Below are 22,817 nucleotides of genomic sequence, written 5' to 3'. Positions count from 1 at the left end.
TCTGTAAAGGTAAATTGCATGCATTCATTTAAGTCTCAGACATCAAAGAAACTAAGCTGAACCTTAAGCAGATTGCTTTTCAAAAACTAATTTTAAAGCCAGTCTAGTTTTTTTGATCATTCTGAGCTGGAGGTAACTCAAATCATTTTCTCTCCATCTAACCTTCAGCATTGCTCACTGTTCTTCCCATGTGCTGAATGAGAAAAGAGATCAGCAGATCAATTACTTAAAGCCTGTTGTAAAATGGCTGCATGCATTTTACAAGATTCATATTTGCTGTGGAGGATGATCAGTACAGATACTAATCATGTAGTGAGGAGATAGCAGAAAGATTAATTCTTGGAATTAATTCAGCCTGACAAATAAGGTACTATGCAGATACTGTCCATGTATCAAACCACATCCTACCAGTAAGATGGACAAGGCTGTTCACACCAGCAGCAATACCTAGGCCTGACCTGGCTGCAAGAATGAAGGCACTGCATCCAAATAATGCTGTAATTCTTGTCAGTCCCACCTTTTTTCAAAGAGAGAAGCAAAGTACAGTTCAAAGACCATCTGAGGTTTGAAAAGGGTTTTCACCCCTTCCAGCAAAATTGTTGCCAGTTTCGCTTCGTCAAGGTCTCTCATCAAAATGCGCTCTTCTGAACTGATATAGTTCCTGTGCTAGCCATAAAAAAGGAAAGTTTGAGAATCCTTTTAAATTCACAAATGCCACAATACAAAAGTCACTGAAACCATTTTTAAAGCCCTTTTCTTTTTCTTTTTTGTTAAATTTAGGATGTCTTTGCTGTCCCAACAGACAGGTAGTTAAAAGGAAGCCCTGTTTAAAAAGTTAAAGGAAAACACTGTTTAAAAAGAAAAAGGGGGGTATGTGGAAATGACACAACAAAGTGACTACAAATGGGGCACTGCTGTAGAACTCCATTTTTGAGAAACAGGAGCAAGGGAATAAATCAAATAACTCAGACTGTCCAAGGCAATATGATGGAGCATGGAATTTTTGGCACATAACAGTCTCATGATTAATGAAAACACAAATAAAAATCAATGGCTGAGTTGTTCAAAGAACAAATTTTCCCTAGCAGTAAAAAGACTTGAATACTGGCTGCCAGCCTAATTTCATTAGGAAATGCATTCCAATTAATGGAAGCTCTGCAAACAAGAGATAATTACTAAGGCGAGACAGAGGAAAGGCCTTATACCCTTTCAGCTTCTCTTCTTTGGCTGCAGCTTGCCCTTTTCTCTATCCAATTCATTTAAGATGGGGTTCATTGGAATTCTGAAAGTGTCTTTTCCAACCTCCTCGCCACTCCTGCTGCACAGGAGTCTCCTTGCCTGCTTCTGTCATTGTCCTCATCCTCCACACACACTATGTACTGTAAAATTTCCCATGCTGGGGAGGGATGTGTTTGTTCTCACATCTCAGTGTCTGAATGCCAGTTGTGCCATTATTTCTGTGCTACTTGTTCATATTCATTTTGATGCTACGTTTCCTGTGCCAAATTAAATACTGGCACAGACAGGTGCCTGAAATCAAAGTTGTGCCTGCTTATACTCTGGTGAATTTAGTCTTTTCACTTCCATGATTTCATTTCCCAGGAAAACAGCAATTATGTAACCCTGGTAAAACAAACACCAACAATATTAAGCTCACAACTGCACTCCTTTCACCCCAAGGGCTTCTTTCAATGGGAGGATGGAAAGTTTCTTAAAACCAAACAAGCAACCCAGACCTTTTGTTTTAACAGACGTGCTTCCCTATTCTACTGCACGTAGGCAGACACTTGAGGTACTTTGGCTCCCTCACGTCATCCCCTGAATGCTGGGCTCTTACCAAGTGTCTCAGCCACAGCTCTCTCACAATCAGTATTGGCCTTGACCCAGAGGATATTGGACAGCCCATCATGAAGGTGTGCAAAGTAGTGCCTACTGCAGAGTTCAGCAGTGAAGAGGAACCATACTTGAAGTCCCTCCATTGCACACCAGAAGATGCTGCTGCCAGGGACAAGGGTGCTTGGCAGGAGCTGCATCCCACTTGGGGTTTTCACCCGCGGCTCTGCAGAAAATGTTCAGTTACATCCATCTATACAGTGAGTACTGTCTAAGTGGCTGCAAGTGGCTGCAACTCCATTCCCTTGCTCTCTCTTTGATGCCCAGCACAAACTGAGTGTCCATGGACCCAGGGACTACTATGTTAGCTCGCATGGGCCAGCATGGCACCCCAGGGCTCAGCACTGAGGCCTGTGCACTGAGGGTGCTGCCATTCTCTCAGCTGCTGCCAGCTACCCTGGGTATGGAAACACGTGGGTCAAGGCTACAAAAACCAAACATGAGCATAGAGGCAGCCCTACTGCTCTTGGGAGACCTAAATTTCAGTGGGACATCCACTTCATCATCTGTTTACATTTAACCTACTTATTTGAAAACTCAAGTGTCTATCCACAGCCACCACATGGCATTACATATTTCCAGTATCCTCCCTAACAGGCAAAATAAAGGGTACACGCAGAAAAAGCACTGGCTTTCACAGAATCATAAATTTTTTATGGTTGGGAAAGACCTGTAAGATCAATTCCAACCATCAATCTAGCACCACCACTATCTTCACCATTAAACCATGTCCTCATGTGACATAGCCTCATGTTATGTGAACACTTCCAGGGATGGTGACTCACCCACCTCTCTGGGCTGCCTTTTCCAGTATTTCCAAGCCTGTCTCTGAAAAAGCTTTTCCCAGTATCTAAGCTAAACCACCCCTGGTGCAACTTAAACCCGCTTTGTCTCATCCTGTCACTTGTTACTAGAAGAGACCAAGCCCCACCTGCCTACACCTTCCTTCTGAGAGCAATAAGGTCCCCCCTGAGCTTCCTTTTCTCCAGGCCAAACAACCCCAGCTGCCCCTGCAGCTCCTCATAGGACTTGCACTCCTGCCCTTTCACCAGCTTTGTTGCCCTTCTCTGGACTCACTCCAGGTTTTGTGGCAAGGGATACAGACCTAATTCACCAATTCCAATCATGTGAGTCACTAATTTAAAAAAAAAAAAAAAGAACAAATTAAAACAAAACAAAAATCAGACAAAATATCACAGACAGCAGTAGCACTATGCTAACTGTTGTGATGTCATACAATGCCAGTTTCCAGAGGCTGACCAGCTCTCTACATACATTTTAGACACAGCTCTGTGGTTCTGAAGTGTTGGGTCAGACGTGTAATACACCTTTCTCTCCCACTGTGGCGATACGAGATCATAACTTTAAAGGTCTTCCCTGGCATGGCTGCCAGGCTGTTTGTCTGAGCTGCAGTGGTATTTTTGGAGACAAAGACTTGGACACGGCGCAGGACAGGTGGCCTGGCAGCAGTGGTAGGAAGCTATCAAACCGCGCAGCGTACATTTCAAAACACAAACCAGAGGGAGAGGAGATAAATCATTTACTGTATTTAACTTAGCATATTGCTACTTTTTGTGACTCATATAGTCTTGCGGAAGACTCCCCAGACAGGTTAAGCCAAGTTTGAAAGAAAGAGGATGTAAAGCTTACAGACTGCCAGGCATTTGTGAAGTTAGTAGGCATAAATGCATGGAGGCAGCAGTGAAAACAACAAAATTGAAAATGGGAAGGCATCTGTATCAGACCATCTTCCTTCCCTCTCCCTGGGTTTCTATGCTTCATTGGTCAAAAATAAACCTAAACCATCCTCTGAAGGCCAGTGCAAAGAGGCATCAGCCTGAAAAAAGCATCAGTACCTTGCACTCCACCTGAAGGGTCTGTCCGCAGCACTGCTGCTGGTTGTACCAGGCCAAGCAAACCCCCACCTCCAGGGCTGGACACCTGCCATTGTGTCACCAGGTCACTTGGCCAGAGCTGGTGTGCACCCACAGCACAGTCAAGCTACAGGTGACCCTGACATGCAGCTGAGGCACACACGAACCACATCCACAGCAGGACCAAGAGTGCAGCAAAGCTGGGGCTCAGTGGAAAATGCCTCACACAGCCCCTCTTGCGCTGTGCCCAAGACTTGTGCATCCCACTCCTGGTTACCCTCTCACTGAAGGTCTTCTCAGCAGCAAGCAACAAACAGCAAAAAAACTTCTGACTGAACTGAAAAAGCATCCTTCTCTTTCCTTAGAGCCTCCTCCTCCTCTAGCATGTTGCTATGGATGTACTTGTGGTTTACAGAGGGGGCTGTCAGGCACACTTGACTGGACTACACATGATGTGAGATTTGCAAACCCAGGCACAGTGCACTTTTTTCCCTCTCAGCCCTTTTCAAATCAAAAAAATTGCAAACTGGGGGCCTCCTTGGGAAGACTGCATTACACAGCAATTCTTCTGAAGGTAGTTAGTTTTAATCCAGTTACCAAGAGCTACACTAATTCTGTGGTCTTCATTTTAAGCTGAATTCCTTAAAAATCAGGATTTTCTGCACACTGGAACTTTTGTCCTCATGCTTTTAAATGTGCAGGCTGTTCTCAGCTAAATACGACAAAGGAAAGGCATCACCAACCTACTCAAATCCAACAAGATTCATGGCAGATGTGGCCAGACAAGGGAAGCCCAAACTGGAGTCCCTGCACAAGAAAAAATAATCCCATTAAAACAACCACAATGCCAAATACTAGAGTGCTCACGGGGCGGAGAGATTTTATTGCAGCTCAGCAGTGCATAAAGCTTCAAGCAGACCTCATTGCTAGTTAGTCACAGGGTAATGCAAATACAAGACACAACACTATGAAAACAATCTTGTGCAGAGCTGCCCCCATCTCACAGAGCAATTTATGAAAAAATTAGGATGTCACACAATGCTGCATGCCCTACAGCATGTGAAATTATCTTTACCAGACAAACTTATAAGAAAAGTCATCAGCTATGCTTGGCTAGACATTTTCCCCACATCCTTCAATAATTTATATTGCATTCATAAATTTACTGACTGCGCTGTCTCTCTCTCTCTCTCTCCCTGACCCATCTCAGCCTGGCCCAGAATGGACACCAGAATAACCTGCTATCATTTCCAGGGTCATCACAACAAGTGTGCCCCCGCAATCCTTCATTCTTTTATTGCAAATGCACACCGTTTCCATGCCTGGTTCTTTCTTCCATCTGAGTCAGGAGAATGAATCATCAAAAATGCTATTGTCAAATGCTTTCTATGAATTATGTTCTGCACTGCAGTGGCTTGCTCTGCTCAGGGTTCTCTAGTTTATTGGTATTTCTCTGTGGGATTGCTTTTTGAAATTGCTGAACCAAAGTCTGATTATCCCCAAAAGGGGGCAGCCCATTTTAAGCCATTTTAACGGGCATGAAATTGAAAGCAAAAGCCAGTTTGTTATACGATTGATGTCAAAAAGTAACATCATCATAGGTGTCCAGAAAATATTATTTTAAAAAATGGAAGATGCAATACAGATATTATATAAATCAGCAGCATCTGATTAACAGGATACCAGTAAGCTCCAGGAGCACATATACCAACACACAACACCTACTGCTGTATTTCTCAGTCTCACTTTGTTTCAAGGGCATTTGCTCACATCAGGTATCTGGGACACAGAACAAAAGGAAGTGTTGCTGATCTTTGGTGTACAAGTTTATCCTATTCATATTCTTTATAAAGTACAGACAATTAAGAATTCTGTGTGGGTTTTGATCTCTCTGACCCTGACTGGGGTATGAACTGAAGGTGCCTGAATGACCTAAGTGAACCAAAATCTGTGCCTCCTATAAGCCACACATACACCAAAATTAGGCATCCTTGCTCATTATTTTGATGTTGAACAACTAATATAAAAGACAAAACTATTGTAAAAAAAAAAAAGGAGAGTATAGAAATTAAAACTAGACAGTTTCAGTCTAGAAATAGAGCATATGGTTTGAACAATGAGAGTTTATGAAATGAGAAGTCCCATACAGCAGAAGCCAAACAACATCTGTGTATTAATTCTTCTTTGAAGCAACTCTCTCTTTATCAAGACTTTAAATTTTTAAAACTTTTTTTTTTAAGGCTGCATGTCTGTGACAGGCAATTCATGTCACAAATAGAAAGTTATTTCAGTTATTTTCAATTTCATTGCTTTTCACTCGAATAAGTAGTCCTCCAAAATTGCTCTGCAAAAGCTTGTATTAGATCCTCCATCATTTGCCCCTGGCAGATCAAAGCTAGATGACTTTCTAGCAATAGAGAGTCAGATGCAAGAATCCCTGGATCTCTTTCACACTAAAAGTCAGACTAGAGAAACACAGCTCTTTTCCTTCTTAGTGTCTATGGCATGAAAGTCATGATCACCACCTTTTCTTATGTTTAACCAGGTACTTAAGCTAGGTCCTAATGAAAATATCATCCTAAAACAATTAATCACTTATTGAAACAATAACATATTTAGAGTGTCGGGAAATAGTATAATTTCTTTACAAACTCCACCTGTGCTACTTTTTTTATAAAGACACAGAAACCGACTATATTAATAGAAAATAATTCTATTGGGCCTCAGGAATGTAAAAATTGAAAAAAACAAAAGTGATAACATTTCCAGTGTAATGACTGTAAGGAGACCAGAAAATGGCATAAAGTATATCCATTTTAATGACAAAGGCTGTAATGAGAAAAAGAAAAGTGAAAAACTAATCTGCTTTAGAAGTCTGCATGATCTGATCCTCCATCAATTATCTATTCCAATCATGTAGAAAAGAGTTTCTGTCTACAGAGCAAATCCACTCTGATAGTTAATCCTGTTGTCTTGTAGTTCCCCCTGGAGACTTGAGGACACAAAGTATTATGTCCCTGGGTAGCACTGTGCAGCTACAGTTTAACAATTCCACTCATCACACCCTTGCCGTGTGTATCTCCGGGAACAACAATCCCACCCATTGATTTCATTCCATGCTGATGTAGCAGGAGCCCGAGTTCCCAGTCTGTTTTACTCCTCTGCAGCTGCTTCTACCAACACGCTCCCTGCACAGCAGGAGGCTGCAGCCACAGCTCCGGCTCTTCCTCACACTATCAGCTGCCTAGTGAAATGTTCTAGGTCATGAACATTCGCAAATTAAACATCATAACGGGATCTCTGAATTACCAGATAATCACATTAAATTGCTTTTTCTGAAAATTACATACCTCAACTGATACAGAAATTAAAATGCAATAAATAGGATGCAACCTTTCCCACCTGTGCAGTACTGTTGAACTATGAAATTCCCTTCACTGTTTAAAGTACCTGGTTTATAAAGACCAGTAACTCATTACATTTTGGTTTTAGTTGTAGTCTGGTAAAGGCCTCTCTTTTTTTTCTTGCAAACATACCACTTTTGTGATCTCATTTCTTCTTTCATCTGACTTTTGTCACACGGACCCTTTGAGTGTGACAGTGGTTGTAATTCCTTTCCATTTTTTGTAGTTTTTTGTTTGGAATTAGCATTCCAGGTTATAGAAATAAAAAGTACCTCATATACTAACTTCAGCATGTCCATTTATTTATAGCTGCTGCATTTTATTCCTTTCCTACTAGGCATCTTCTTCATTTGGGCTTTAAATTATACAGAATTTCATCTCAGCAGAACTTTTTATTATATGGTGCCAAATAGTAAGCCACAGAAGATCTTTATGGACAGAGTACACTCCATTTAATATATGTGGGATATGAAAGATTTTGTATATAAACAGCTTTTTAGCCATAAGTAATATATTTCCAGTAATGGTTTTTTTACTAAACTAATATCTTCTCAATTATCTTCAGGTCAACAGAGTATTTTCTTAAAATTATACATATGTAATTTAATATCATAATAACCTTCAAATGTAAAGCCTTTTCAATGTAACTATTTAGCTTCTCATGTCTTATATTTATCAGAGAACATGATTCCAAAACAGATTTCAGACTACAGTATTCCTTGGTGCAGAATATATCTTCATATACTCACAGAAACACTACTTAAAGAATTTAGGAGACATTAGGAAACATTTTCCACCCAGAGGCAATTGCATTTAAAAATAAAAAAAATAAAAGAAAGGAAGCAAAATGTTTTACTGATTTTGATTCAGTTACAGGAACCACAAAACAGCAGTATATTTTTAGTTGCAGATGGAAAAGTTTCTGTCATATCATTATTCCCCTTATCCTGAGGTGGTCTATCCTCAAATACCACCATCAACACTGTCACCATTGCATTTTTTTTATGTTTTTCTTTTTCCTCTCTGTACCTTCCCTTCATATTTAAGAAATAAGGTTTTGGCATCAGGAAAATTCTTTGTAATTCTTTGACTTTGTAAGCTTTTCTGCCCTTGCCCACAGAAGACCTTCAGTCCAAGACAACCTCTGCAGGAATTATCTTTTCCTTAGTTAATTGAATTCATGTTAAACATTTAGCTATATGCATGAACACACATGGACCCATCTGTACCTGCCTCTCTGCAAAGTAGCCTTGAGCTGGCCACATGTGCCCCCCAAACTGAGTGGGTTGGGGTTAAAGCTATGACAATATGTTTTCAGATGGAAATTTGCATCAAGGGAAGACACAGTTCAGCCTCTTAAAAAAAAAAAAAAAAAAAACCAACATACAAAATGCACTTTATCTGATCCATTTCTTCAAATAGAGTGTTTGAGCAGCTGAGGAACAGCAGGGACTGAAGCTCCAACATGCTGCAGTGTGCCCCAGCTCCCGGGGCTCTGCCCTGGCACACGGTACCTGACACACAAGACCTGCCAGCACAGATACACTGGCGGTGGCTGGGGCCCACCCATGTCCCATGGCATGCACAGGCCTATTGTTTTCAGTCAGCTGCTTACAATCACTCATAAGTCTGTCAAGATTCATGAGCACTTCTTAAATACAATTGTGGGAACAGAAGTTCAACTTCCATGCCATTCTGCTCCATGAAAAACAGTGCTGATCTTTAAAGCTTGGGGAAAAAAAATATTTTGATGACCTCATTGCAGTTCTTTCTAGCTTGACCCTGATGTTTGTGGAAAGAGCAAAGAATCACATACCATGCATCTTGCTAATCCGTTCAGTTCTTGTGTTTAGGAATCATCCATAAATAGCTACCACTGCTCATAGAAAATACTTATGCCCCTAAGGTTGGGTGCTAGATTGCAACCAGAAAGCTCCTAATCAGTATTGCTCTTGGCATGTATGCCTATGACACTGGTATGTATTTCTCTTCCACCAAGGTTGGTCAGTATCTTTCCTACAGATGATTTAATAACCAAAATGTTCTGAGCAGAGGTATCAGACAGGTGAACAGAAGCTCTCCCAGGTAAGTGTGCAATGCCTGCTGGTGGGCAGGTCACTGGAATATAGACACGTACAGCAGCAGCACTCTTCTCTTCTCAGTAAGGACCCTGACAGTCCTGGCTCCACAGGAGACAGCCACAGCCAAGTTCATTCTTCTGGCAAGATACAGAAGACAAACAGGGATAAAGATAGTAAGTTGTAGACTGTAACACTAAAAGACCAAGACAAAAGACTAAGAGAACATTACACTAAGCTCCAGTTGAACAGCAGAGTCCTTTATCAGACACCTTCAGTCCAGCTGTAAAACAGCAGGGCACAGCTCAGCACAAATTGGGGGGAGCAAAAGAAAGCAACTGGATTTTTTTTTAAGCCTGATGGGAAATTATCCGTTCTTATAAGAAATTCAATTTGGGGCAAAAACTGGGGAGAAAGGATCATTTTAAGGCACGACTTCACAGAGGAGAGAGTTCTACTGATGTTACAAACAGTTCCAATGTCTAAGTGCTGCTGCAACGGCTGGAGAATATAGACTGTGCATCTTTTAGCTGCTACCACTGCTAAACTGAAATAGGAATTGAACATAAACACAGAGTAGGCTTTCAATGCAGTAACTGGAATGGGGATGGAGTGGGAAAGGAAGTATTTTTATGGCCACAGGGGGAAAAAGTAAATTTGTTCTTGAGAACAAACATGGAGGGGACACATTTTCTGTTTATACTTTTATAATTTTTTTTTAAAAAAACTATTTGAAAAATAATTTATTATCACAGTTTAAAAAATATTCTCACTGTATTCCGACAGCAACACCTGAAATTTGGTTATGCATTTGCTCTAGGGTACTTATCCAATTTAGTATGTAGTGGTGTCATCAGCACGGTCCAGTGGATAAAAGAGCAGCTTGAGACTCATTGATACTACCCCTGGCTCTGTTTCTAGGTGATCTGGGCAAGTCATTTCAAAGTCCTCTGCAAAGCAAGCCAGCTTCATTATTTCCAATTTTAGTAGGATGGAAGGATAAATTGTTCCAGTGGGCAAAAGTGGGAGAGAAATGGCACGTACAATTACTGACTGTACTAATTGTATATGAAATACCTGGATTCAACTGAGGAGCATTTTCCATTGCTTTAGCAAAAAAAGTGAAAAACATGCAGGTGAAAATTAACTCTTCTAGATGCAAAACATTGTCATTACTCTGGGCCCTGTCAGTAGTGAACAGCATTAACAAAAACTGACCAGATACTTATGGCTGTAGTTAAATGCAATGAACTTTCTAAAGATCAAAATTCTAAATTCTAGCTCTTGAGGATAGGAGCAGAACCTCATCAAGATCCCTTGGGCTCATCATGATATCTAAGTTGTAGCTCTGAAATTGGTTTTTCTTTCTGTCACCCAACATTTCATCATTACAAAATTTCAACATAATCTTAATCAGAGCTCTGAAGAGAGCCGCAAAATTCTTTCATATGTAAGCAATATAAACGCAGTCACAGGAAAGCTCTCTACTAAGGTTTTCATAAAACCTCTGTCAAGCACAGTGCAGAATCTCTTCTAGCCAAACATAAAAATTTCATCTTTGTCCCTTACTGCATTTAGTCAATATAGAAACCTTGCCTGAGTTGGGCACTACATTCATCTGCTCTGGTTACAGGCCAAAAAACAGAAAACAGAAGGAATAATAAGTCAAATTCCTGGTCTATTTGTCCTGGTTATTTTGGAAGGCTCAAGAAACATGGTAAGAGACTAACAGCAGAGGGGAGTGCAGACATCTCTTTAAGTTCTAAAGCATACACATGACTTTCCCTGCTTCCATTCCTGCCAGTAAAAACTTGAACACAAAACCAATTATTTGATATAATATCTAAGTAGAACAAGAGACTACAATAAGTTTTATCAATATTCAGAGGCCTGAATAAATCTCCAAAGTTCTCTAAACAATTAGAGAATCACAGTCCTCTTGGAAATGGCCACAAATTGCACAAAAAAACATCCTGAATTGAAGTAATTTTTTTTATATTACAAGACTCTTTAAGAGTTCAGGTCTGAAAAATACAAGTCTTTAAAAATCACAGACCTTTTTAACTGGAATTTATTTTTACATAATGTTTCTACTGTTACTAATACTCCAGTGGTGAGTTTACCTCACTGTTACGAAGACAAACCTTGCTTGCTCAGTTTCACCTTCTAGACAGTGCATTTTATTAGGCTGGCATTGGCTACACTGAAGAATTCTTTCCCTTGTGATGAACCAGAACAGGTACTAAAAGAGAGCAAGCGAAACTGGCCCACTCCCCTTTGGTGAACCAAGCAGATAGTGAACTTGGGGGTCCATTTTTTCTAATCCTTTACTGTCATGACATTATGTAACCCCTTTTCTCCCTCTTAACAGCAATACAACATACATGTGCAAAATATTTCTCTATCCTTAGTACTGTCATTACATCTGTAAGAGCCACAGCAGCTCACTAAAACCTCACTCAGGGCACAGCACAGCTTGCACCCACTTTACTCACGCCATCAGATCCCCTTGCATCAGATAGCTTTCCTCTTTCTTAGATTTACTGTGGAAAACTGATATTGTTACCATCTAGGTCATCAATAAAGTGCTAAATAGTCACTGCTAATAACCAGTTCTTAGAGGATCCTACAGAAAGGTACACACTCAGTGAGGATTACCCATTTACAGTCATGTTTCATAGCCTGTCTGCCAGCTTTTAGTCCATTTAAGAAGCATCAAATTGATTTCATTTCAGTCTAGTCACTTGATCAAAAAATCATGCCTCACAGAAGCATATTATATATTACTTCAACGCAATGGCATTGATCAAACTGTTTTTGTTATCTCTCAAAAAAGAGAATAAAGAAAGGAATAAAAAGGCAGGTTGATAAAATCTATTTTCCAAAAATCACGGGTGACTAGACTTAAAGAATGATAGGAAGCTTAAACATAGCCCAGTTAGAGAATTTCTTTCATTTTTTTCCAGGACCAGAGCCAAATTGATAGGCTTCCAATTATCCAGAAGATTCCTTTTGAAAGCATTGGTGAAAAATTTCCAAGTTCACTGTAATTTCTCTATGTTTCAAGCATACTAAAAAATTCAAGCTTCATAACTCAACAAACTCTACAGCAAATTCTGTAAAAACTTCTGGGTATTAGTTGTCAGGTCCAGATGTTTAAATAAGCCAAAGAGTAGCACAACAGCAGCTCACACAGCAGAGGTGGAGGAGGCTGTTATGTGCTTTACCATCACCACCAGCTGAGATACAGTCTCAGTACTTTATCCTTTATTGACATCTGAAGAAGAGAAGTAATTCAATGACTACTTTTCTCTAATTCTAATAGACATTTTTCAACCAACGACAGCCCACTCTTTTTTCAGACTCCTTTTGTTCTTACTAGGCTTCTTTAAAATAAAATTTAAAAAAATACAAGAAAAAGGTATTTCATCCATTATTCCATTCATCATTGAGATTTCTGTGTGCCTTTATCAATTTCTTAAAGTACTTAACTTTTATTTTATAGAGCCTTCATACTCCTACCTTCTCACCTGGGGATTTCCATAGCAATAATTTTTCTTTGTTGGGTTTCCTTTGTCTTTGGTCATCAAGTCTAACATCCTTAGACAGAAAAAAAATGTTTTATCATTTCTATTTATCTTGAAACTTGTTTTCAGTACTATGAAACTGGTAATTCTAATAAACCAGTGATAACTTGAATACATTTATTATAGGAAAACATAATAAAATCATGATCACTTATGCCTAATTAGGCACTCACTAGTGATTTGCATGCCACGTAGAGAAACACTGTAGGAGAGGAAAAGCTGTGGCAGTCACTGCAGACTACGGCTACCATGACACTCAGTACAGAACCCCTCTGTCATGGAAAATCCTTGCGTGCATCCCCCAGAGTTCCATTCTCTGCTGCAGAAAATATCACCCAAGAGAAGCTGCTGGTCACAGGCTCGTGGCACAGGTCACACCACTCAGCTCCTCGAGGAGCAGCAGCACAGACCCGACGGCTCCTGGCTCACCCTGCAGCACCCCGAACCACGAGCTCCCTCAGAACTGCCTTTATAATGTCCCTCTGACACACAGCAGAGCAATTCTGCCTGCAGCCCCCTGTCCAGGGAAAGTTAAGGACATCTCCATTGGATCTAGGGATATCTACTTGGCTCTGGCCAGCTGAGATAAAAACTAGACAGCAACCTGAACAGCATTTTCAAGATGTTCAGGCCAGCTGGCCAGCTCTGGCCAGCTGAGATAAAAACTAGACAGCAACCTGAACAGCATTTTCAAGATCAGATCCCAAAACACAAATTCAAGAACAGGACACAAAATTCAAGGAATATCATATGCAGATCAAGTGAGAAAAGAGATTCTTAATCAGTGTGTGTAAGACCTTTCAGTGGGAAGACTACATTTATTAATGGTAGTTTAGTATTTATACTATGTCCCAGGACTATTCTTTCTGCTGTGCAAAATTTTTTTTTTAAAAAATCCTTTTTACTTTAGAAAGAAAAAAGTAATTTTCTAGATGCCAATGGACTGTGTTTTCTGTTCTTCTGCAATAGCTATTCTCTGAAGGCTTAAACGGATTGCTCTTTAACCATAATGTTGTTAAAGAAATGCCAGGAAGTTTATTCATGGTTTATTAATACTGCAGAGGGCCCAATGCAGCAAGATGCCCAGACTTCCAAAAAACAGGCTTGCCAACCATCCCCTTGGCCAGTTTCCAATCAAGGAAGAACATGACAGCCAAGCTGCAGCTACAATGACTTCAGAAATTGTTGAAAAAATAAAAAGTAGAATAATCCAATACACGGAGTCCTACTCCAATTTTATACACACATACACACACACAAAAAAAAAGGCCCAAAATGCCACTCACATTTTATTTGCACCATCACATTAAGTCTAGATGGGGTCTGTATGAGTATCTTTTCCCCAAAGGCTTTTTCAGAGTTCAGGTTAGTGTTCTGACACCAAAAGGCAAAGCCCCTAACCAACTGCAGTACATTTCTTAATTCTACCATATGCTTTCTTTCCCTGCAGAATATTGATAATTCTGTCATCTGTATTCCTCTTATCTTTTTGATAAATGAGGCTATTGTCTTCCTAACTCATTAAGGCATTTAACCTCTCCTTTACATTTGAAACACATATCTGATATACAAAATAATTATGAAGCCCTTCACTAGAAAACTATTTTGGTGAACACCAACTACACTTAGGTTTGCAGTTTCTGAGATCTTTTAAGATTGCTATCTAACAACATTACCTGCATTTCCTCCATCAGGGCCAAACATGTTTCCTTTTCAAGGTTAGTGCTTGCAGATTTTTGTTCATCTCTGGAGATTTTTGTTTCATCTCAGGATGAAAAGGGTGATAGTTTTCCCATGAAAAATAGCTCAGCTTCTTCTGAAGGCACATTCTGCTATTGATCAGTCACTTTGCTCTCTATGAAAATGAATGACTGTATGATACATAGAAATGTGCTGTTGTATTGCATAATAGACAGAGGTTCCCAGCACAAAGCCCAGAAATAGACTCCAAAGGCATTGCACGGCTGTGCCTCACCATGCTTTGGGGAGGGGAGGGCAGGGCATGGCACCTTCAACAGAACAGAGCAGATGCCACCACGCCCATGCCCAAGCATTCAGCTCCTGACACCAGGCAATGTCTCCTTACTTCTTACTCCTCCGTATTCCAGAAATGAAAGCAGAGGCATTTCAGATGTGATTGCCTGTCCCAGTTGTTTCAACCCTTCATAAAGGAAAGAAATTCCTTTATTATAAAAGTTGCCTACAAAAGGGTGGCTGCTCAGTATTTCTGGTGGATGAAAACATCTGTCATTATATGACATACAGGCAGCCTTTTTTCTTTTTCATAACACATGCAATATTAGGAATAATGAGTTTACCAGGACTCCAAGTCCTATAAACACAAAGTGTTGATTTTTTTAGAGCATTCTCAAATGCAGAACTATTTCAATAATACAATTTAAATCCAAGGATTATGTATCAGTGTTTCTTCTGTAATTCTTTTTCTTCAAAGAAATAAAAATTTACTTTAGCAAACTGCATAATCACAAGGAAAAATCTGGGAGCCTGACAGGCAGAAGCCACTCACTTTTCATGGTGTATTGTTCCTCACCATCTCAGTGCCAAAACATTTCTGCAGAGCTGTCACAGGGGAGCTTGAGGTAAAATCCCTAAGATTTACATTAAGCAGGAGTTTGGGTATCAGGTGACAGTTATTCTTAAGTCTTCCTAATGAGGTCATGAAGAATTTTGTTTTCAAACACAGTATTTCTGATTCCAAAACTTAACTTTTAAAGACTATGATGGGTTTTAGACTTTATTTTAACATGTATTTCTAGATGTTTTTAAGGTTCTTTTAAGGTGACAACTACCTTTGAATATGTACCCAGCTCTCCTGACATGTAAGATGAGACAATTGCTCAGTAAATCTTGTCATTTAGCTCATTGGAATTGGGATTTCACTTCAGGTTTTGGCTCAACAAAAGCAGGGATAGCATCCTGAGAGGATCTAGCACCTAGAAAGAGGACTTTTCTGCCCCTCTACTTTGCTCTCAGGCAACCCCACGTGGAGCACTGCATCCAGCACAGAAAGAATAGGGACTTTTTGGAGCAAGTCCAGAGGAAGGCCACAAAGAAGCCAGGAACACTTCTCCGATGAAGACAGGCTGAGAGAGTTGGGGTTCCAGTACCTAAAGGGGCTACAGCAGAGCTGGAGAGAGAATTTTTATAGGGGCTTGTAATGATAGGACAAGCAGGAATGACTAAACCACTCTTTTAAGTTCAAAGAGGGCAGGTTTAGATCAGTTTTTAAGAAAAAAATCTTTAGTGTGAGGGTGGTGAGGCACTGGCACAGGGTGTCCAGAGAAGCTTTGGACGACCCAGCCCTGGAACTGTTCAAGGCCAGGTTCAATGGGGCTCTGAGCAACCTGGTCTAGTGAAAGCTTCCCTGCTTGACAAGGGCTTGAAACGAGATGATCTTTAGGGTCCCTTCCAACCCAAACCATTCTATGATTCTGTAACTTTACAATATGGTTTATCTATTCAGTGATGCCAAGGAGACAGCCTTAGCAGTTTTTACATATTTCTCTTATAATGCACAGGGACTTTGTTTGGGGTTTTCTTAAAGCACAAGTAAGTAGCAGTCCTAAACAATGTATTATTACTTCATACTGTTAAACACCAGCTCAGGTACTATGTATTTTGTTTCCTCCATTCTACTCTAGGCTGTTATGAAAACATAAACAAACTTAAAACATTTGTTGCTATTTGTTCTATGCATAGCTCTACTAGGCCCAGAGTCCTTTTCTCTTGTTCATTATTTCTATTTGGAAGTGGGAAACTTCTCCTGAAGCAGTATTGTTTTCCATTGGGAAAAAAAAAAAAAAAAAAAAAGAAGGCAAGAGAAAATGAAGTATTTAAAAGTCTCGCATCTTATAGAGTACATAACACCCAGTTATAAATATGCTACAATCAGAAGACTACACATTTTATGTAGAAAGAAACAGATGATGGTGGAATTCAGTTCGTGCTGAGAAAACAGGAACAGGGCTTATAAGAATGCTTACATCTGTCCCTAATTTGCTTGCACATAAACCCACGGTAATCTGCTTTATTGCCAAAGTCATATAAAGAAATTGAGCACCAAGCAGCCTAGGTAATCTTGAACTGGAGGCCCTCCAGCCTAATTAGACACAAATGCCCAGAAGGCCTGAGACTGAAATATGGCATGTAGATTTTGAAATATATGAAGAGACAGAACAGTCTCATTAGCAGCCATCCGGGTGTATGCTTAAGCCTCTGAAGTTCCTTCTTTGACTGAGGGAAGGAGTAAGCCATGTCTATGCCCGAGGCTAAGCACAAGGAAAAGCATCCTGCTCCTTCTGGAAATGGCCCCGATCTCCCAGCCCCCAGCCCAGCACGCTCCTCCTGGGCTTTCTGCAACTCTTGGCAACTCTCTTTGTACAGACAGACCCACAGTCAGCCGGCTGATTTAGTATCAATAATGCTGGAAAGCCAAAACATTATAAGTCATTGAAAAATAAGACAAAGAAGCAATTCTGTGGATAGTTTATAGAGATATTGGTTCGTTATTCACTGTTTAGTAGATACATTTCTTAAAGAAAGTTAGTCATGGAGTTTTGCCAAAAGCCATTTTCAAAGTGATAATTTTCCTTATTTCAAACCACTGAATGCTTTTATTTTTATTGCATCAAACAGCTCTTGTTGGCTACTTTCTAGACTACAAGCTTGTCTCTCTTTGATTTCATATATGCAGCTATTTTATAGAACAATGAAAAACTATGAGTGAATTAAAGAAACAGACAGAAGTACATGAAAATTTTAAGGCAGAATGGCTGTGGCAGAAAAGGCTCTGTGCAGAAACTGACCTCCATGTTGCAGATTTCAGGCACTTTCAGAGACTATCTATTTTTGGAACCATAATAGCTGCACTTAACTAACCAGAGGGTGTGATAGAAATGTTTTTATCAAGTTATCTCTCTCTAAGTTATTTGGAGGAACAATGCAAGGCAACACATTACTTCCTTTTTCAATTGAATTTTTACATTATCGGGAAATATCACACTGGCCTCAAAACTATAAACAACTTTTGCTTTTAGTAAAGCAAAAGGAGCTTTGTGCTTCTTTTCTTTTTCTGTAAACACAACACAAAGGAAACACAGGGACACAGGAGTCCAGAAATCTTGTGTGCAATAAAAAATTGTGGATAAAGCCTTCAGTTAATTGACATTCAAGGTCAATTTGTACCTTCATTTGTGATACTGTTGTTGTATCAGTGCCTGAGATCACCAATCAGCTCCATTTTATGGGAAGAGTATTTGACATCTAACCTTACTAGCAAGTGCCACTGAAGTGTTACTATTACAAAACAAATAGGCAAATGTCAAATGGGGATAATATTTTAATGAACTTTTCCTAAAGATTATTTTTAATGTTTTTTGCATTTGCAAATACCTCGTTTGTTTTTTGTTTTTTTTTTAAGAATGTGTACCAGGATATGCACTGTTCTCTTTTCCCTTCACTGTGCCTTAGGTTTGAGTTTCAAGGAAAGAAAATAAAGCAGTAGGAAAGGAGTTACTTGGCTGCGACGTGGCAAGCCCGACACTAGTGCCCACCGTAGGCCGTGTGACCTCACGGAGCAGCGCGAATCGGGGCTGCCCCTGCGGAAGGGGACCCGCAGCCGCCGCGGCAGCAGAGCCCTGGCCCGCGGGCCCGCGCAGGCAGACATGAGCTCACCGCCGCGCAGGAGCCAGCTCTGCCGGCACACAAACCCGTGCCCGGGCTGATGCGCCCGGGCCCAGCGCGGGCAGCCGAGCTCCGGCGGCAGGACCCGCCCCGACGGGCCGGGATACCGCACAGAGCGCCTGCAGCGAGCGCCCGGGCCCGGCACCGCCGGCCATGGGGGGACACGGCACCGGCGAGGCCGGTGACCGGCCAGCCTTCGCTAAGGACAAATGTAAACAAGAAGAAATAAAGGGGGAAGCGGGCAAGCCTTGGCTGGTTGAACCGCGTGAAAGGGCAGATGCCAGCAGTGTGGGCCCAGGCCCGCGCTACAGCAAGGCGGCCCCGAGGGCACGGCAGGGGCGGCTCTCTGGGACGGGAAAACCCGCCCAGCCAAGAGGAGGCCGTCGGCGAAGCCAAGCGCGGTGGCAGAGGCTGGGGAGGGAGATGCCCGGGCGGGCAGGGTGGCGGAGGGTAGCGAGGGGGAAACCTGCGAGCCCCAGAGAAACGAGGCTCAGCTCTGTGCTGAGGAGCTGCATCCTCCCCGAGGCGGGTGCGCCATGCACGGCCCGGGGCGAGCCCCGGTGCCTGACCCGGACAGCTGCCCCGGGCGCCCTGCATCGCCCCGACCCCGCCACGGGCAGCACCCCCTTACCTTCCGCTGCGGGCGGGGCCGCTGCTCGCCCGGTGCCCCGGCTGCTCCTGCCAGGGGCGGCGGGGCCGGCCCGGGGACCCCGCGGGGCAGGGGCGCCCGGCCCGGCCCGGCCCGGCCCGGCGGCGAGGCGCGCCCGGAGCCGGCGGCGGCGCGGAGCCGAGCGGGGAAACCCGGGCTCTCCCGGCTCCCCCGGCCGCCGCGGCACCTGTTGCCAGGGAAACCCAGGTGTCTCCTCATCCGCGGCCATCCCCGGCGCAGCGGAGGGGGCGAGGGGCGCGGGGGCGGCGGCGCTTGCGGCGCGGGGGAGGCGGCGGAAATTTAACAAGCTGCTTTTGCTACGAGGGGCCGGGAGCGTGTTTTTGGGCAGGTTTCTCCCGGTTTTGGGCACCTGCTCGTCTGTTAAGCTAGGGCCTGTTTCAAAAAGAGTAATTGTGGTTTGGGCAGGAATTGCCAGTCCCTGCGAGCCCAGATAGGCTCCTGTCTCCTGGCCTTGTTATGCAGGGCTCTGGAACAGGTGGAGAAATCATGAGCGGATTTCCTTTGGCTTTCTGACAGTGGAGAGCGATGTCATTGCATTGACTGGTTCAGCAGCAGTTCTGTCTGTAGCATAAGGGCATGCCAGTGTGGAGGAACAGATCACAGAAATGACACCACTCAAAAATTGCCTTCATTCCCTTTTGCTGCACGACTATTTTCATTGCAGTTAACAACTAATCAGTTCCAGGAATTTGTATGAAAGTAACTCTGCAGCTAGCTGGACTTGCCAGCCCCCGCTCACCCTGAAGGCTGACCCTTTGTGCCACTTCTGGCTCTCTCTGACTGAAGACTTCTCCTTTGCATCTTTTTTCTGCAACAGGAGGGTGGGTCTCTCCATTTGGATCCTTGTGGTATTTCTTTATTTCCAATATCCTGTAGTACTCTGCCTATAAACTAAAAGAGTGTCTTACAATAGAAGTAAAAATTAATTTGACATTTTCTGATTGTATATTCATTACAAATTTTCTTATGAGCACTTGAAATTAGCTTTTCCTACCCAAGGAGAAGTTTGAAACTGTTTTATGTATTTTCTGCTTCAAAAACCAAAAATGAAGCATGACTGTATATATTTTGGATATGTTAATAAGCAAGAAATGTATATGATTTTATTCAATTTAATATATTGAGACCTGACAGACAGATGGATAGCATCTGCATAGGCCATGTTCTGGCTCTGGGGGCCCAGAAGAGATGTTAGAATCCCATATTCTTCTGCCGATAGTACTGCGGAGAAGCTGACAATGGGTGATAGTTGTTCCTGACCCATAGACCTTTTTATTCCATTAAAAAAAAAACCACCAAACAGTGGCTGGTGCTCCCTCATCCCGGGAAAATCACATCTGGTTCCAGCATGTATGCCCTCTCTCCCACATGGCTGGGCTGGAGTCTCTTCTGAAACTCCAAACCTATCCTATCCTAACAAAAAACTGCTCGTAGAGGCAATGCTGCTGCTGTGTTGGAAGGGAAGAAATGCGGTCAAATTAGAGAGAGAAGGATATTTTGTTTCCAGATACATCCTCCTGCAGCAGTTGCTATGGTTTTATACATTCTGAAGTTGTTTTGCCACATCAGCACTAAAAACTGTCATAAAACATCAAAGGCATCAGCTGAACAAGAGGCAACTCAGTACCCGTGCTGTGTGCTCGTTTCAGTTTCTGTGTCAAAATATGCCACAGCTAGTAACTTTCAGAGTCTGTCAGCTCTTCAGACCCCCTGCACACTGACCCACAAGGCATGGTCCTGTACTTTTCCCTTGTTTGAGCAGGACTAAAATCTCTCTTGTGGATTAGAAGGACACATGCCATATCTAGCATGTGCACTAATAAATGGTCAGCAATTCCTTCTTCCTCACTTTTTTGCATAATTATTTCACCTTTCTCGCTGCCTTAGGTTGAAAGATTTAGCTGGGGGTGTGTATTCTATTTGCCATCTGTTAGAAGTGGGACTGTTATCTTCTGTTAATTGTGCAGTTGTCGTTATCTCTTCCACAACCAATCCTCCCTCAGGAAATATCTTCTGTTAATGGGCCATTGACCCTCACTGCATGAATGATAAAATTCCATCATCCCACTGGGAGAAGGTCTGCCCAGAGGGAGGAGCCAAGCATTCCTACCTGGATATAATCTGAGATTTGGAACATCAGAGTAGCCTTTTCCCACTGGATTCCCAGAGGAGTAGCTTTCTTCTCCATTGGATTCCCAGAGAAAGACCAGGCCCATCTACACCACCATCAAGCCTTCAGAGGAAAACTCCATCCTTCTACAGAATCCCTGCTCCAACAGAACCACACCTGTCACTGCAGCAGGACTGCAGCCACCATTTAATGGGACTGCTGCCAACCCCCTGACCAACAGGGTGTCAGGTTGTATTCTGACTCTGTCAGTGCTTTCTTTTCTTTTTCTGTACTATTGCATTTGTATTTTTAATTTTCCTAGTGAAGAACTGCTATTCCTATTCCTGTGTCTTTGCCTGAGAGCCCCTTAATTTAAAAATTATAATAATTTGGAGGGAGGGGTTTACATTTTCCATTTCAAGGAAGACTCCCGCCTTCCTTAGCAGACACCTGTCTTTCAAACCAAGACACTCATGCACATTGTGAGAGATGAATCTTCAGTTTAATAAATACCCCCATGAAGAACATGAAGTGCCTTTCAGTGAGCTTGGGGGCAGTTACAACCCATCCTCTTCAAGCCATTCAAGTTACTGAGCCAAAAAAAGAGGAGCTTTGTTTGCTATAGTGGCAATTATCTTTCTTGTATATAAGATTGCCTCTCTTCTCTCTCTTGTTGTTTCTTGACATGCTTTTAAAAAATGTGCATAGAGGGGGAAAAAAAAAAACCAAACAAACTCAAAAGTTTTTTCTCTCAGTTCAGTGAAACTGAAATGGATGCTGTTCATTTGCAGAAATACCTGACACAGGTTAATTCTGAAGAATACAAAAAACAAGCGTAACTTTGGAGATTTTTTTTTCTAATGCTTTTTGGCTATGACTATTGTAAAGTTCATGAAACTTGTATATGTGTAACACCAGAGAAGTGGTGCATTTTTAAGGTCCCAGTTTGTCACCTTGCATGAACTCACAGGTCATTACATGAATAAGGTCAGGAGTAAAATGAAGATTAAAAGGGGTGTGAAAAGAACTAATAGTAATTTTTTAATATGCTGATTCTTTGTGGCTGGTGTTCAGATGACAGCTGACCTTATGAAATCTACTGGTAATAAAGATTTTTACCCGCTATTTTGTCTCGGATACACAACAGCACCAAGGCTGAAGTATTTTTAATCAGGGTATTAATGATTAAGTATTTTTAATCATTTTTAACCTGCAGAACATCACAAGATTTAAATATTTTGGTCTTTTGTCACATGCATTCTTTCATTTTTCTCGTATAAGAAGAATTCAATTAACTGAGTCACAGCAAAGAAACTGTGCAGAAATTTATCAGAAGGGTTATATGCAAAAACTATGTGCTACTTCACTGGAAACCAATGGCACTAGTCCAGTGACTAACATATGCTATGGCAACGGTGACACCACATGGGAGTGATGGGCTGGGCTGCAGGGTGAAAGGAAGTGCTAAGCAGAGTACACAGTAGACGGAGGGAGCTAT

The 22,817-nt window shown here is 41.9% G+C and overlaps 1 protein-coding gene across 50 annotated transcripts in view; it reads right to left on the bottom strand.

The window, feature by feature from the left end:
• Positions 1-19,471, bottom strand: part of LOC135293390 (collagen alpha-1(I) chain-like) — a 406,941-nt gene extending 387,470 nt beyond the window's left edge. For 17 of the 50 annotated variants that reach the window (XR_010355485.1, XR_010355484.1, XR_010355489.1 and 14 more), the window contains exon 1: positions 19,171-19,422. Coding sequence is in view for 8 of the 50 variants with exons in the window: in XM_064407480.1 (XP_064263550.1) it covers positions 9,382-9,389; positions 12,780-12,849; positions 19,171-19,407 (315 nt within the window). In the remaining 42 variants the exon portion in view is untranslated. Of the gene's footprint in view, positions 1-9,308; positions 9,390-12,779; positions 12,850-19,170 lie in introns of all 50 variants that reach the window. The other 33 variants (XR_010355494.1, XR_010355505.1, XR_010355515.1 and 30 more) reach the window with 10 other exon arrangements.
• Between the last annotated feature and the right edge of the window lie 3,346 nt (positions 19,472-22,817).

This window comes from Passer domesticus, chromosome 2, assembly GCF_036417665.1.
Source record: "Passer domesticus isolate bPasDom1 chromosome 2, bPasDom1.hap1, whole genome shotgun sequence".
Taxonomy (NCBI): domain Eukaryota; kingdom Metazoa; phylum Chordata; class Aves; order Passeriformes; family Passeridae; genus Passer; species Passer domesticus.
Note: the sequence above shows the minus strand (reverse complement) of the source record. Positions and strands in the feature narration are given on the sequence as shown.